Genomic DNA, 16,539 nt, shown 5'->3' on the forward strand with positions numbered 1-16,539 from the left:
TATATAGAGTCCCAGTACTCATGTAGAGGTAGGAAGAATCCAACTTCGAGATCATTTTGAGCTGTTATCTGTCTCAAAAAAATCATACAGAAAGGCTCAAATACTGTATAAAATTCCAGTTCTATGATACACCCACACTAACCAAATCTTACAGGCAGAAAGCCAAAAAGTGGATACCAGATGCGGAGGGATAGAAGATGGAAGAGTTATTGTTTAGCAGGTTATGAAATTTCCCTGGGAAACAATGGAAAAATGCTGCAAATGGGTAGTGGTGATGGTTTCTGAGCATCTCTTAAAATACCTGAGGTGCTGAATTTTATGTTACAAATACTTTAACTTTATTTTGAAAAAATGCATTGTGTTTTTGGAACATGTCCTCTAGCCTCTTGAATCTAACAACTTTAAGGTTGGAAACAATTGAGTCAGGATCTGCAGACCTGAGATATTAAAAGCAAATCTCAAAATCTATAGTAGTACGTAGTATAATTTCAGAAGGTCATTTTCAAGGCCATAGCTTTAGGTTTTATGTTGCTTTCACAAATAACTATCCTTATTTGTGCAATGCTTTAATTTGAAAGCAATTCATATGTATTCAGAGTAGCAGTTTAAGATTGGTAGACTCATTATTTTTGCATGAGATATTAAACATGACTTTCAGTAAGCTAGACTAGATATATAACTTATAAGACTATAACTCTGTGTGTGTGTGTGTGTGTGTGTGTGTGTGTGTGTGTGTGTGTGCTAGTACTGGGACTTTAACTCATGGCCTGTAGATCTCACAAACATTTTTACTCATGGTTGGAACTCTATCACTTGATTCATACTTTCGGTTCTATGTTTTGGATTATTAACTGGATATAGATTTTCTCCAATTTTTCTGCTCCTGCTGGATTTGAAGCAAGATCTTTAAATCTCAACCTTTTAAGTAGTTAGGGTTATAAGTATGAGTCACCAATACCTGGCTATAATTCTAATTTAAATGAGAGTTGCAGGAATTATGGAGAAATGACACTAATTTTTAATTTATTTTTAATTTGTTTGTTTATTGTCAAAGTGATGTACTGAGGATGTACAGTTTCATATGTAAGGCAGTGCATATATTTCTTATCCAACTTGTTACCTCCTCTCTCATTTTCCCTCACCTTCTACCCTCACCATTTCCCTCCCCCCATGACTTGTACAGTTGGTTTACACCAAGTAGAGTGGAGAATATATTTGATGATAGATAGTGCAAGACGTGAAGCTAAAACTTATCTAGAGGAATGTGGTATTTGGCTGTAGAATTTAGTAAGGATAGTAGAAGAATGAATGAGAGGGGAAGATAACAGTAGTGTCATCTTGAGAGTTTCCTGACCTTGAAACTCTAGTTTGACAGTTGCTTTTCTTTAATTTCTTCTGGGTGTACCCTTCCTTTGGTGAGAAGTTAATAGGATTCACTTTGCCTAATAACATCTAGACCAAGAATTAGAACCTTGTATTTTCTTGGCCAAATGGCCAAAAGGCCCTGAGCTCACACTGAAACTGTTATATCTTCTTTCTCAAATTCATTCTTTTTGCTCTACCAATTTGCTCACTTTTGTGTCAGCATTAAACACAAAATGGCTGTATATATGTGTTTGGGAAGATTGTGGTATATTGAGGTTACTTACATGGGGAGCTGGGGAGGTACAAGTTAGGGATGGAACTAGAAAAGAGCTTATTCAAATATAAAGTATTGAAATAGTTTCCCCTATAGTCCACCTTTCCTCCTTTCCAAGTAAATTGTCAGACCTTCTTCAGAAAATACAGATTTCTGGGCTGGGAATATGGCCTAGTGGCAAGAGTGCTTGCCTCAAAAATACAGATTTCCCTCTTTGTTTTATTTATTTATTATTTAGTTAGTTTTTTTTTGTCAGTCTGGGGCTTGAACTCACGGCCTGAGCAATGTCCATGGCTTCCTTTTACTTAAGGCTAGCACTCTACCACTTAAACCACAGTGCCACATCCAGCTTTTTCTGTTCATGTGGTGCTGCCAAATCAAACCCAGGACTTCATGCATACTAGGCAAGCATGTTACCATTGAGCCACGTTCCCAGCCCTTCCCTCTTTGTTTTAGAAGACCAAATTCATTTGAAGAGATTACTAAGGGTTTCTGAAGATGAAGAAAAGAATAGAGAAGAAGAGAAGAGAAAAGACAAATCCTTTGGAGACAGCTTTCCAAGAGTAGATTTCTCTGTTTGGAATTGCCTAGCAGGTGACTTGAAGCTCCTGGGTGTCAAGCAAGACCAAAGGTTACCTCCCTCTTAGTGAATAAAAGCAGTGGACTAGTGGGCAGCAGGGTTCCTTTGTGACTTTCCTAGGAGAGCTTAGAGACTTTACTCCCCAGCTTTTAAGAATAGCATGCCTTCTATGATCTACACAACTGGGGAAAGAGCTAAACAATACAGAACTCAAGTATTTCACTGAAAAAAAAGATTGTACTCAAAGTCAGATATAATTTGACTTTTTTGAATGATGACATAGATAACGTCGATCACTTTTGAACATAGTCTGCGAGTCATATCTGATACATTAGAAATTTAAATTTCCTAAAATATTTTAAACATTAATAATATTAAGAAATGCATGTGCATGTATGTGTGTGTATGTGTGTGTGAGAGAGATTTCAGTGACTACTGAAAGTTATTGAGTATGTATGCACATACTCATTGTACCTAAAGAATGGTTTACATCTATTATTTCACTTATGGTCACTACAATCCTAAGTAGTACATGATATCATCTATTTATTTTGCTTAGGTTATCTAAATCAGACAACTTTATCTTGACTTATGTATACAAATAAGTGTAATCATAATTAATCGCTATTGATTTATTTGAAAATTCAACTTATACATTTTCTGAGTACAGTTTCAATCTATGAACATCTTTATTTCTTTGTGTTTAAGCTCCTTGAAGGTTGATCATTCTTAGAAAAACAAATTAATAACACAACAGACCTTATCTAGTGTTTGAAGAATGGAAAACTTAGGATTTTAAAAAATGGCTCCAGGAGTGTTCTCTGAGTAATTTATAAAAGGGAAAGCACTTGTTTTTCTTGTTAAACGATTTTTAAGTCCAGATTGCTTCTGATGTTACTGGTCTCTTTCCAGAGTGATTCTCTTTAAAAAAAACAAAAAGTACCTTTTTTGTTATAGTAAATGCTGCTTAATATTTTGAAGCATTTAAATTAGTTTAAAATTATAATTATTTTTAAAATGTCTTCCTAGCTTCTGTTTCTCTCTTCACTTAGTATGCTATATGGTCAAATTAACACTTTTCTCTTAAGGACAATAGCTCTTATGACAAAGAAAATGCAGTAGTACATAGAGTTTGACACAGACACACTAAAATGGAAATAAAACTTGTCACATAGAGGTAATAGAACTTTCTAAAAATGGAATCCAATTATAAAAATTCACTTATAGTTTGTATTTTCCACAAATGCACACTGGAATAGAAACACTCTAATTAATCTAATACCTCAGAAAAAGCTGCAATAGAGCTCATTAAAGGAACAAGAAAGAGCTAGACTTTTCTACCTGTATAACTCATGGAAACCGCTTCCTTTATCTTCCCTGTCCCTGTCTGTAATATTCTCCCTCCAACTGCTGAAATAGACTGCCTTCTGGAAATTAAAACCCACATGGCTCAGACCATGGCAGTAAATCTGGGGAACAGATGGTCCTGGGTGAATCGCTACACCTGTACAGAATACCTTGGGATTTTTATCAGCAGTCTTTAACCCTAAGTAATGGGTATTAGAGTCACAAATTAACAGTCAAACTTTCATGCCTGTATATGCCTAGTGATTTAAAGGCTTCTTTCATCTTGTTACTCTGTTCAAGCCAGAATTATGCAATTGACAAATCAGATATCAGATGTGCAAATGTATATGTACTAATTTAGAACTTCCTCTCCATTCAAGCACTGAGATGTCTTTTTGTGAGTTTTTTAAAATAATTGTTTATTGTCAAAGTGATGTACAGAGGGGTTACAGTTTCATATGTAAGGCCATGGGTACATTTCGTGTACTATTTGTTACCTCTTCCTGGTTAGATTTTCCTGGTCTCCAGTAGGTTTCCTATAGGAAATATATATGGATGAGTTTGGCTTTTAGAAAAACAATTGAAAGTCAATTTATTTCACATATACATTGATTTACTGGTATGTTCATTCAACTCATTTAATATGGTCACTGGCTTCTCTATGGAGAAAAATAAGAGAACAGAAAGAGCTGAAGGGAATTAACCTTCTCCAATGTCTTAGTCTTGGGTGACTAACCCTTTGCTCTACCCTGCCTTATCTTATCCTAAGAATTGTTCTCAAACCAAAACTCTTCAGACCAAAGGAATTGGAAATAAATGGAGTTTGTTGGCACAGTTACAGATGCTAGTCAGAAATAAAAGAAAGGATCAGGGTTCTAAGCCAAGTTCTTGCAATTAGCAGCAGCAGGGGTTGGCAGGAGCTGTAAAATGTTCTTTGGACTGGAGCTAAAAGTATATTTGGTAATTCGGGGGAAGAAAAACATGATAGCCTATGGCTGCCAATAAGATGGTGGGGGGGAATAAATCATTCCCCCACTCCCCTGTCTCCCATCTCTCCATCCTCCTGTGAAGCCCTTTTTGCTTATCTTCCAATTGTAATTAAACTGGAACATCTCAGATTTTTCCTGTCATCACTTACATGTGGTATTCACACACTCATGCTTTCTTAACTTTACTCAACATATGCTTCTATGTACGTTATTTGTAAGTTTCTGAAAATAGACTCGAGCAAGACAGATATAGTTCTTTCCTTGGTAGTGTTTTAATTCTGTCAAAGAAGATAGAAAAAAAGAATAGTATTTAATTGATATGACTACAAGCATAGTAAAGAGTAAAAGTTTTCTTAATAAGATTGGAGATATACTTTGGGAAGGAGTAGAGCTGCCAAATCACATGTCTAAAGCTCCAAGTTAGATCCCAACACGAGGGGAAAAAATATCATACTATGAGGAGAACATGAAACAGATGGGGAAAAGTTGACTATAGTGGAAAGCTTTTTTAAATTTTTTTATTTTCTAAGTTGTTGCATGAATGTTTGCAAGTCTGAAAGTATTAATAAAGTTATGTCTTAAAGAATGAATTAGTTTTGGCATCTGGGCTTATATCACAGCTACTTAGAAAGTGCAGATAAGATCATGGTTTCAGAAGGATGGGAAAATGCGTCAAGAATTCATTGTTTAGACTACAAACTTAAGAAAAGTAAAGGAAGAGATTGAATTGAAAGGACTGAGAATGTCAAAGGGGGTGACACTGATTGAGATGCTTTGTATTCATAAATTGTTTCATTAAATGTCATCTCTTTTGTCCGCCTACTTAAGGATAAACAAATACCATATCTCATGAAAAGCCAGGTGTGTTAGTGCATGCTTGTGAACCTAGCTACTCTGAAGTTATACGTAGGAAGGTTATGGTCCAAAGCTGGGCCTGGACAGAGCTATGAAACTCTTTCTGGTACATAGCTAAAGCCAAAAAGAAGCTAGCAATGAGACTGAAGGAATAGAGCACCTGCTGAGGAAGTACAAGACACTGAGTGCATTGCCCAATCTAGTACCACCAAAAAAATGTTAGGAGATGCTCTGGAGAAAGGTGTGTATGAAGGAGAGGGAGGAGGAGGAGATAGAAGGAATTCAAGGACAGCAGACTGATGAGGGAGAAAGTGATTGTCTCCCAAATATGCATGAGACTCTTGGTCACTATGACAAGTGTAATGAAAATGTGACTGTGATTTGAGCTTGGTTTTATCCAAACTCATTCTCTTACAGAACACCTTTCCCATTGTTAGATACTCAAACCATGCTTAAGTAACAGCTTGAATTTTTAATCTAACTATTGCTGGTCAAGAGCTATTTCTTCATTTTCATTCAGATACAATGTCACTTTATTTAAGTAGTCCACTTTCTATGTGTTCAGCGTGGATCTCTGTTTTGTTTTTCAGTGTTCCAACATTCCAGAGCCTTCCTGAAGAGATCCTTAGCAAGCTTGCTGATGTCCTTGAAGAGGTAATGGTATCTAACCTTTGAACATTTTGAGGTGGAGCTTCTTGTAGGCTGGCTTCTTTCACAGTTGTGTGATGATGATGCACACACTACAGAAATATCTCTCACAATTCATTTTTTTTAGCTTTAGGAGAAGCTATATATGTGGCTTCAAATAAAAAGCAGCTTTGCACACCCAATGTTTTACAGGTAAAGGTGGGTAAATTAACTCTATCACAGAGCAAAGAAAACTTTTTGTTATAGTAAATGTAGTGCTATTTTGACTTCCATGAATGAGAGATCACATATTTCTCTCTAACCTGAGTTAATATAAAGTAAAGTTATTGTTATGGCCAATCTATAGCTTCAGATTAGTAAATTTACAAAAGGAATTATCAGGCTTATATTCTATTAGCATGCTGAATGTGGAATGCCACTGTGGGTTTATTGCCTTTGAATCTATGAAACCAAGGTATGGAGGAAGAGGAGAAACAGCACAGATAGGCCTCTGTTCACAGACTGCCTTGCTGAGGGTCTTAACTGACCAGACACAGAAGGAATTTCATCTGCTCACATTGATAAGCATCATGCCTCATTAATAGCACTCAAATTTCAGTGACTAAACTTGCTTTACTAGTAGATATATGAGCTTTGTTTTACATCAAAAACCTTATTTTTTCCTGCTTAGTAAATTCTTGTTGTGTGTGCTCTATAAATCAAGAACCTGGAAGTATGACATGAAATGAATTAGGCACCGTCCTCCCCTCATGAGAGGACTACATTCTAGAAAAAGAGATTCATTAATAATCATCCTGTTGCACAATATTTAACTGATGTGATAATACAAGTGAATGAGAAAATATGAACTACTAAGACCATAAAACAATAGACTCAATGTAGCGTGGGACAAGGTATGGAAAGGCTTGAGAGAATACAGTGAGCTAAGCTCTTCAGAGTACAGTGGAGGTGGCATTATAAAAGACTGTTACAAACTAGAAGGAACAAAATGGATGGAAAAAGGGAAAAGGTTGTGGTGGCTCAAAGGCAGGATGTGCCAGATGCAATAGTGCAGAGAATAGTGAGATGCTTTGGTTTCATTCTCCTAGTTAGATAAAAGCTTTGAAGGTTTTTAAGCCCCAAGAGACAGAAATAGGGGCCAAATTAGATGAATAGAACTTTAAGTAGAAGGGTAAGTAGAAGGGAAATGAGTTGAAAACAGCCAGCCTAGAGCAAAGGGTAATCTGCAATGTGCTTTCTCATCTGAATTGTGTTGTCAGATTAATTTCTCTTCTTGCCTTCTATGATTTCATTTCATATTGATGGCTTTTGTCTGTGGTATAGTTATTTATTGAACGACTATTGTGTTCCCACTCAGCCTCTTGGCATGCAGCGATGAAGAGGGGAAAAATGAGACAAAAATCTCTCTCTTAGTGGAGTTCACATTATTTCTGTAGGGCCATGGGGAGAAAGACTGGAAATTAGGTAAATCAGTCAGGGGCTGGATGTATAGCTCAACATTTCATAAAAACCAAGGAGCCAGGATTTAGGTGTGTGGGACAATGATACCTAATACATGCAAAACTCTGGGTTCAAGTCCCAGGACCATAAGGAAAATAGGCAGGCCTCAAACTCACAATGTGCCTGATTCAGCCTAAGTGCTAGGATTAAAAGGCCTAAAACCTGTGGGGGAAAAAAAAAAGAGAATTTTTTTTTTTTTTGCCTTACAATCTAAGAGAAGCAAATAGTTTAAGGAAGAGACAGCAAAAGTTGAGATTGAATTTTGTTGAACTGTAAGGAGAGAAGGAAGGTTGAGTAGGGGGAAATAAGGCATGTAGAAACACAGGAAATCCTGTAAGATCAGGAGACAAAGGGGATGCTGCACATTTCTTGCATAGTCACAAGAGAGTAGGCTCTTCTGTGCCTACAGAAGTAGTGGAGGTTTGCTTATGGGGAATTTGAGTAAATGAACTGATGGAGTATTTTAGCGAAGGAAAATCTGATTGGTTCTATTTTGTTCTCTCAGTGTTACAAGTGTATCAAATGAGAAAGGTGATGGTGTAGAGATAAGATTGGTTCCAGCAGTAAGATGGGTATAAGAAAAATGTAGGAGCAAGTGGGATTGGGTAATGTGCTTTAACTTCCAGACATCATTACCACCTCACTTTTTGATCCACTTGTTGATCTAAGTTGAACAGGCAAGAGTTATATTCCAGCTGACTACAGTAGGGTTAAGAAGTTGACCTCAACTAAAATAATCAGATCTCAGCCTCTTGAGTAGTTAGGATTACAAACATAGTCATCAACACCCTGATTATTTTCTTAAGTGACCGCTTTTAGAGTAGTACTAACTAGATCCTTGTGTCAGGAAAAAGCTTGCATAAAGTTTAGTCATGATGGGGTAAGGAGCTAAAATCCTCTTGATCAGCAGCTCATTTGATTGTTTTTTCCAAGAGAAGAGAAGCAAGGGAAAAGGAAGTTGAGGGATCTTGGGGAAGAGTTATTAAAACTGTGGACTGTGGAATTTAGAACTGGGCAAAGAAGAAAGAAGCTCTGGAATGGGGAATGACCAATGGGAGGTTGTGAGGCCTATGGAGTTTAGTGTACTGAAATTAAAGAATTTTTTTAGTTGGGCTGTAAGAGGAAACAAATGGGAAATGCATTGAAAATATGTTTGTCTCTTGGTATTGGCTATAATAGTAATTCTTTGGTGCAGTCAAAAATTCTTTGTTTGAGACTTATTGAAGTAAGCTGTCCTATGATTTATTGGTCTCCTTCATCTGTGACCACAAAGTGAAGCAGAATATTGCTACACTTGACTTTTTTTTATTCAAGTATAAAAAGAAATTTGTAAGAAGTAGTACTGCTGTATTTCTCTCTGAATGTGCTGACCTGCAACCTCTTTAAACATAAAACTGCTTTGCCCAGTTTAGTTTTTTTGCTTTTTTTGCTTATTTTTGTGGAATCCACTGAAGAACTCTATGGTGACCTTGTATGTGTATTTCATGTTGTTAAACAAATAAGACTGAAGCACAAATTCATTAGCCCCAATCAACCTCTTAAACAAAAGAAGAAACCATGAAATCCTTTAATCATTTCCTGTGTTTTTCACAGCCATGAAAGTCTTTGCTATGTTTGTGTAAAAATAGAAATAACTAAATAATTTTGACCAAAGAAATATGTTTATACTGCATGTCAGATTTTCTAATCAGGAGATGCTTTAATTTATGCTTAGATTGTGTAAACCACCGTACTTTCTCCCAATGGTGAACGAAAATGGAACAGATGATTTTGTACCCACATATTTGTTTTCAGGACATAAAAATGAAGTAAATGTAACAAATACAAAGTAGATACATAAATATACTACCCAGTACAAACAAAATGTTTAACTGAAGTTGAATAAATAATCACATGGGAAGCTAGATGAAATTACACAACAGATAATGTGGAGAAAGCTGAAAGAACAAAAGCAAAACTAATGTCACATAAGATTAAAAAGAATGTGCTTGCATAATAATTAAGCTTTCTACAAATATCTGTAAAATGAAAAGAACCACAGATTCTTTTGAAAGAACGTAAGCACATAGAGGGTTGCAGCTTTGCTTATTTGACAGATATTTCTGTAACACCTGCCATGTGCCAGGAATTGTTCCATGCCTTGGGAATTTGGGGCTCTTGTCTCCCACAGCATGTATTTAGGTGGGGGACAGAAAGACGAAGAAAGGAAAAATTGTGTCACTTTAAAGTGATAAGGCTAATCTGGAGTTATAGTTAAAAGAAGTATTGTAAACAAAAATACACTTGGAACTGATTATCTGAGAAAATAATTCATGAATCAGACACCAGACTGACTCTAAAATGGTTCATAATGGTCTGTTCTATCTATGCAAGCAGACTATATTTATAGCCACAGAAAAGGAAGTGGCATACAGAAGAAATCTGATTGGTTAGTCCACATTTACCATAGGAAGTCATGCTTTAGATAGGTTGAAGGCTCTACTGTCATGATTACCTGAGATTCCACCAGTGATTCCATTTAGGTTGTAGCTTCTTTACACATCGTGACAGATTTCAGTTCACTTTGTGCAGAGAAACCCCTAGATAAAACTTCAAGTATGTGTGGAGGCAGCTTTAGGTCAAACTAATTCAGTGTCACATTAATAAGGGAAGGTGGTATTTAACTCATGATCTTAATATAAATACCAAGTGCCATGTGAATGGGGAGGGAGGGAGAGAGAGAAAGAGAGAGAGAGAGAGAGAGAGAGAGAGAAAGGAAGAGAGAGAGATCAGATATAAAGTCAAAGTAGAGAGCATTTGGTATCCTTACAAATTAAAAAAAAAAGATTTGTAGGTGGCAAAAGTGAAAAGGAAGGCTACTGAAAATTTGCCAAGATCAGATCACACTGGCTTTATCCAACATGCTAAAGTTCGGTTTTCATTCTAATTACAGTGAGAAACAATTTAGTATCATGTGCAAGTTACATTTGGATAATGTCTTAATAAAATATCTCTAGTGGGAGAAGAGTTGAGCACAGAGGAGGAGGCCATACTGCAAAATAGCCCAAGGGTGATTTGTTTGTGGGTTTACTTCCTTATTGACTATTTCTTCCTTTATATTCATTATTAATATAATTCCAGCCTAATGGCAGTGAAGTTTAAAAATACAGATCAGGGTGAGAAATATAGTGTAAAAACCTAGAGAAATATAGTATAACTGGATGAAAAGAGAGGTGAGGAAAATCATATGGATTTGAGTAGGTAAATATTGATCGGGGGCACATATTCTAACTTTGAACAATTTTGCTCTGGATCTGGAAAAGAAGCCTTTCTAAGCCATCTCTGCTTTGTCCAGCCTAGGCTACCCCCTAGCTTCCATGTTATTCCCTGCATGGATATCCCTACCTGGGATTTAAAAGCACTGGTGTCCTTATTCTTAATATAGCAATCTAACACTTTCTCAGCCTCTCTCTTCTAAGTATCACATGGTAGAACTCTTTCCTGAAACTTTTTTCAGAAACTTTCCATGGTTTGGATTATTGTCTTTCTGAACGTTGAAGTGCCTGGTCCTCAGAGTGGTCCTATTGGGAAGTAGTAGGAGCTTTGAGTGTTGGGTTATTGGTTTTATACCCACAAAGGGGATTGCAGAGTGTGAGGCTTTCCATGAGTCTCCACGAAGGAGCAATTCTACCCTGTCATATGTTTGTACCACGACATTCTTCCTTGTTAGAGGTTTGTAGAAATGGGGGTCAATAGATAGGGAAGTAAAATTGCTGAAATTGACCCTAAATAAACCTTTTCTCGGTGTAAGTAATTTTGTCATTGTAGTGGACATTGCCTATTATAGAAAAGATAGGTGTTTTTATAAAGAGTTTCTTGGTGAACGAACTACATAGGTCAAGCTCAATAATCCCAATTTCCTAAACTGTATCTTGTAAAGCATATTAAGATAATTTGCTGCTTTTTTTTTGGTAGAACTGAGATTTGAACTCAGGGCCTTATACATGCTAGACATTTTACCATTCAAGTTTGACTCACTGCCCTTTCAATTTGCAGATAATATCTCACTTTTGCTCCTGGCTGGTACAGAACTACTTCTTCCATCTAACTTCCAGAGTAATTGTCATTATAGGCATGTACCACTATGTCTTCACAAAACTTTTGAATTCTTTAATTTCTTTGTATTCTTTCCATCATTGACCTATGTGACTCAATTTCAGACTTTATAAATACACAGATTATTTTAGGAAATCCATATTTGTCTTGCTAAAGTACCTATTTAAAGATGAAATAGAAAGTTTAGGTGCATATAGAGAATAACAAACTCCGACTTTATGAACTCATGGAATCAATCCTATTTCTATACCATATAGAAATGTACCTTTATTCAAATTAATCAAATGCAGTTGCACCCATTCTGAGATGCTAGGAAGTTACTGTAAGTAAATGGAAAAAGAACCCTGGAATTATAGAACATGATCTAATCTCTGTTTTACTACAACAGGATAACTTTTCTTCAGTTCTATACACTGAAATTAGTCCTGCAGATGAATTGCATTTTTCAAATTGATTTCACTCTGCTAGCAAATCTCCAGCTGAGTAACAGTTTTCTTCAATTATCACCTACACCCAAACAATGGTCAAAGGTTACTGTAAATAAACCCCACAGCTAATATTTATCTAAAGGTTGGTACTGTGGTGACATCTTTAAAGAAAGTTAGCAAATATATTTTTTCATAGAGAAAAAGAAGCAATTAGCCTATCATGTCACAATGGGAGCTTGAAATTTAATTTGAGATAGAATTATACTTTACTGAATGGAGGCAAAGAAGTTCAGATAACTTGAAGAGAATATCCTTTGTTGAAAATTCTACATGCAGAACCCAAATTAAGTCAATGATTTTTCCTACCTGGTGTAGGCATTTTCCCTTTATCTATGTGACTAGAAGTGGAGAATAGATGCTGTGTTGAGATCTCCTCATTTTAGATGGAAATAATGCATATTAGAATCATACCTTTGTTTTTATTAAAGTCATTTTCACTCTCAGTTTTGTCCTTAAAATATTTAAAATTATTTTCTTGAAATAGAAGGCACATACATCAACATTTTCTAACAGTTTTCTGTGAGTGGAGCTGCAATGTTGTATGCTTGGATTGTGATTGTTTTGGGGACTAAATAATGGGTTGTTCTAATTCATAAACCTGGATGATACTTTTAGTTATGTTTTTGTTTATTGTATACTTATTTAAACTAGTAGGATTGCACCAAGAATATCTTGGACAAGCAATAATCCTTAAACTTCTTGATTTATTCTTAAGAAGGACATTGTGAAAAAACAAAGGAAGTGATGAAGAAGCAGAGAAGGAAGAGGGAGAAGGGATGTTGAGATGAAGGAAGGAAAGAAGGAAGGGAGTGAGGAAGGAAGGAAGGCAGGCAGGAAGGCTGGTTGTTCATCTCATCAATCCTTGATTATATGCTAAGAGCTGCATATCAGATTACACAGCCCAGGGACCCTGTTGGAAGAGGATAGTAACTGGGATTCTCTTCCATGCATTTCCAGTGGACTGATTATTGAGTAAACATTCAGTTGTTTTGGTTGTGCAACTGTTCCTTAATGTTAACGTCTTGTGTTGACATCTCTGCAGACTACTTTGCATTCTTTCCAGATGTGAATAAAACAAGGGAAATGTCCTGCCTTTGACGGAATTATTGAAGTGCCATGAAGTTGCCTTTGGTAGAATTATTGAAGTGCCATGAAGTTTTCTCCTTTATCATTTGAAACAGGCTTAGATTCTTCAGACTGGAAAAAAAAAAGCACTGAAATGGAACAGGAACATTGTTAGTTTTCTTTGCAATATGTCGTTTATAACTAAACTTTTTCTTCCCTTCTTCAGCTTTGACTATTCAAAGCCAAGATGGAGAGAATTCAAAGAATCTGCTTTTTCTCAATTGCTTTCACTGATAGTACTGTGAATTTAAAAGTTTAACTTCTCTTTTGTTGTCTCTAGCTTTTCTTGAGTTTTTCCTTTCTATGAGGCAAAATATTGGTTTTGAATTGGAAAGAGATAGAAGAGGTGTGCGTGTGTGTGTGTTGCAGCCAGATAAAAATAGCAGAATATATGTAGAAGAGCATAAAAGTTAAAGAGAAACTTTATCACATTATTGTGTCTCATATACAAGTAAGTATGGGATGGAAGGAAAGTATTTGCAAACCATTTACATAATAAAGAATTCATGTTTATAGATTATATTTTTTGAGTGCCAAAGATTGAACCAAAGTCTTGAGCATGCTAGGCAACTTCTGTACTACTTCAGCTACCTTTGTTCTTTTTTTAGATAGGGTGTCAATGCTACTTTTATCCTGGCTGCTCTTGAACTCTAGCTTCTTTTGTATAGATAGTATCTGGGATTACAGGATTCTGTCACCAGATTTATTAAGGAATATTTACAACTCAATAATAAATAAAACACAAAAAAATAAGAGATATGGAAAAGATGGAATGCTTCTTAAAATCTTTTGTCATTAGTGAAATTAAAATTGAAGCTATAATAATCTAATATTTTACATCTCCTAGGAGATCTGGGGAAAATATAATAACAAATGTTGGCAAAGGTGTTAAAGAAATTGTAGTCTTCATATATTATAAAATGCTCTTACTTAGGAAATAGTTTGGAAACTTCAAAATATTAAACAGAGGGGCTGGGAATATGGCCTACTGGCAAGAGTGCTTGCCTCATATACATGAAGCCCTGGGTTCGATTCCCCAGCACCACATATATAGAAAATAGCCAGAAGTGGCACTGTGGCTCAAGTGGCAGATTGCTAGTCTTAGCTAGAAGTTAAGAGTGGGTGTTAATTACAATTGAGATGTCAATGATTAAAGAAAAGTTTGGGATTATCACGAAATATATGCTTGGGGCCAATTTGGAGTTGATTTGTTTGTATAAGCAAATTATATTTCAAAACATTAAATATTAACAGATATAACACATTTGAAAAACTGCCATATAGAAGAGACTTTGCACGTTGATTTGATACTAGATTAATATGGGCTTTCAAGAAATACCTGAGATTCTGTACAAATCTATTCTGTTTCATTGAGGTTATTCTTTGGACACTCCTTTTCACTATTACTTAAATCATCTAGTGTAAGTTTTTTTGGTGTTTCAGGAAGTCATTGATGCCTTGTTTATTCATAAAGTTAGTGGCTTTGTGGGGGGGTAGGTTTCTTTATGCATCTGGATACAGGATTCGTGGAGATTTTAATTTCCTGAGTCTTTTCAGTTGGTGATTACGTGAAACTTATTTAAGATGGGTGATGGGTAGTTGTAGTGTAGAGATTGAAAGAGTGAGTCTCCTGTGACAAATAATGTTTCAGTGCTCAGGCCCATGTGTGGAACTCTTCTTCACTCAGAGTAAGGAAGCTCAGTGTCAGTGGTTATTTGCAGGTGGATATCCATAGCACTGTCACAGTGGCTATTTCTAATGAAGGTCAATTACTGCTAATGATCTGATCTCTTTAGATGAATATAGGATTAAAGAAATGTCTTTGTGCTCCTGAAAGACCTTTGTTTACCAGGGTGGTAGAAGGAAGGAAACAGAAGGGATCACTTTATTGGAATCATAGTGGTGGTCTGGTAATATAGGGCAGGAATGGGTGGTATTTAAACTTGATAAGAGTGATTACTAAGAAAGTGGAGTAAGTTAAGTAGAAAAAATATTCTAGTTAATATTGCATTGGAGTAGGAAGGTGAAGGTAAAGTGCTGAGTTTGGTAGGTATATATGTGCATTCAAGTAAAAAACAAAGTAACAACAGTGACCCAAGACGAGAAAAAATGAAAGAATTGACAGAGAATAAAGAGATTGTGCCCCAATGTTTGAGTAATCTAGTTACTAGGTATGCATATAGGTAATAAAACAGAAAGACACAGGGATGGGGGAGTCAGAGTACAAAAAGTATGAATAAGAGAGAACAATTCTTCTTGTAGACAGAGGAAGATATAAATTGGAAATGTCAATGGGAAAAGAACAATAATATGACTTAAAAGGCAGTTCTAAAGGAAGTATTTTGGTTCTGGTTTGATGATATTGGTAAAAGGGAAGAGAGTGAAATGCAAAATTCAGCCCCATGATAGAAAGTAAAACTTAACAGGAACTAGCTTTCATCCAATTATAGAATAGTAAAACCATACAGTTAAATGAACAAAACCCAAGAAACAAAGAAAGCTGGATACTGGTGGCTCACACCTGTAATCCTCAGCTACTCACGAGGCTGAGATGTGAGGATCAGAGTTCACAGCCAACCCCAGCAGGAAAGTCCATGAGACTGTTATCTTCAATTAACTACCAGAAAATTGGGAGTGGCACCGTGGCTAAAAGTGGTAGAGTGCTAGCCTTGAGCAAAAGGACAGCAACTAGGCCCTGAGTTCAAGCCTGACTGACAAAAAATTAAAAAAAATCAAAGTGAGACAAGCTTATACAATATACAATGTATATAATTGTAATTGTTCTTGCATCTCTCTGTTATATGAACCTCTTTTCAGGGTGCAATAGAATGAATTAGATCTGAGTGTGAGAGATTTCCTTCCATCAGTAGACAGTTCACGTAGCCAGGGGGCAGGCTCTGACCAGTGGTGACTTCACAGGCCACAAATTCAAAGGTTAGTAACAGCCCTGGCCTCAGTTGTCGCCTAGGAAGAAAGGCTACAGCTGTGGACAGCTGTCCTAACTCCACCTATTCAAAGTTCCAGGTGATAGTCCTCTATTGATTGACACAGCAGGGAGTCCCAAGACTGTTTCACTACTGGCATCTGGATTAGCTGTCTTTCATGGCTGGTGTCTAGGCTTTTTGCGCTGTTACTCCACTTTCTTCCAAAGCACAAACTAGAGCCATTGCCCCGTGTAGATTGGAGGCAAATCTCAGGTATATGCTATGCTGATTTGCTACAGTTCTTTCTATCATACAAAAGGCAGCCACCACACAGTGCCTCAGCTATCAG

The 16,539-nt window shown here is 36.3% G+C and overlaps 1 protein-coding gene across 1 annotated transcript in view; it reads left to right on the forward strand.

Annotated features, from left to right (window-relative positions):
• The window catches only part of Prkg1 (protein kinase cGMP-dependent 1), a 919,569-nt gene that overhangs the window by 647,573 nt on the left and 255,457 nt on the right, over positions 1–16,539 (forward strand). The window contains exon 5 of the mRNA XM_048338777.1: positions 6,001–6,064. Coding sequence (XP_048194734.1) covers positions 6,001–6,064 — 64 coding nt within the window. The remainder of the gene's footprint in view (positions 1–6,000; positions 6,065–16,539) is intronic.

Source organism: Perognathus longimembris, chromosome 2, assembly GCF_023159225.1.
Source record: "Perognathus longimembris pacificus isolate PPM17 chromosome 2, ASM2315922v1, whole genome shotgun sequence".
NCBI lineage: Eukaryota > Metazoa > Chordata > Mammalia > Rodentia > Heteromyidae > Perognathus > Perognathus longimembris.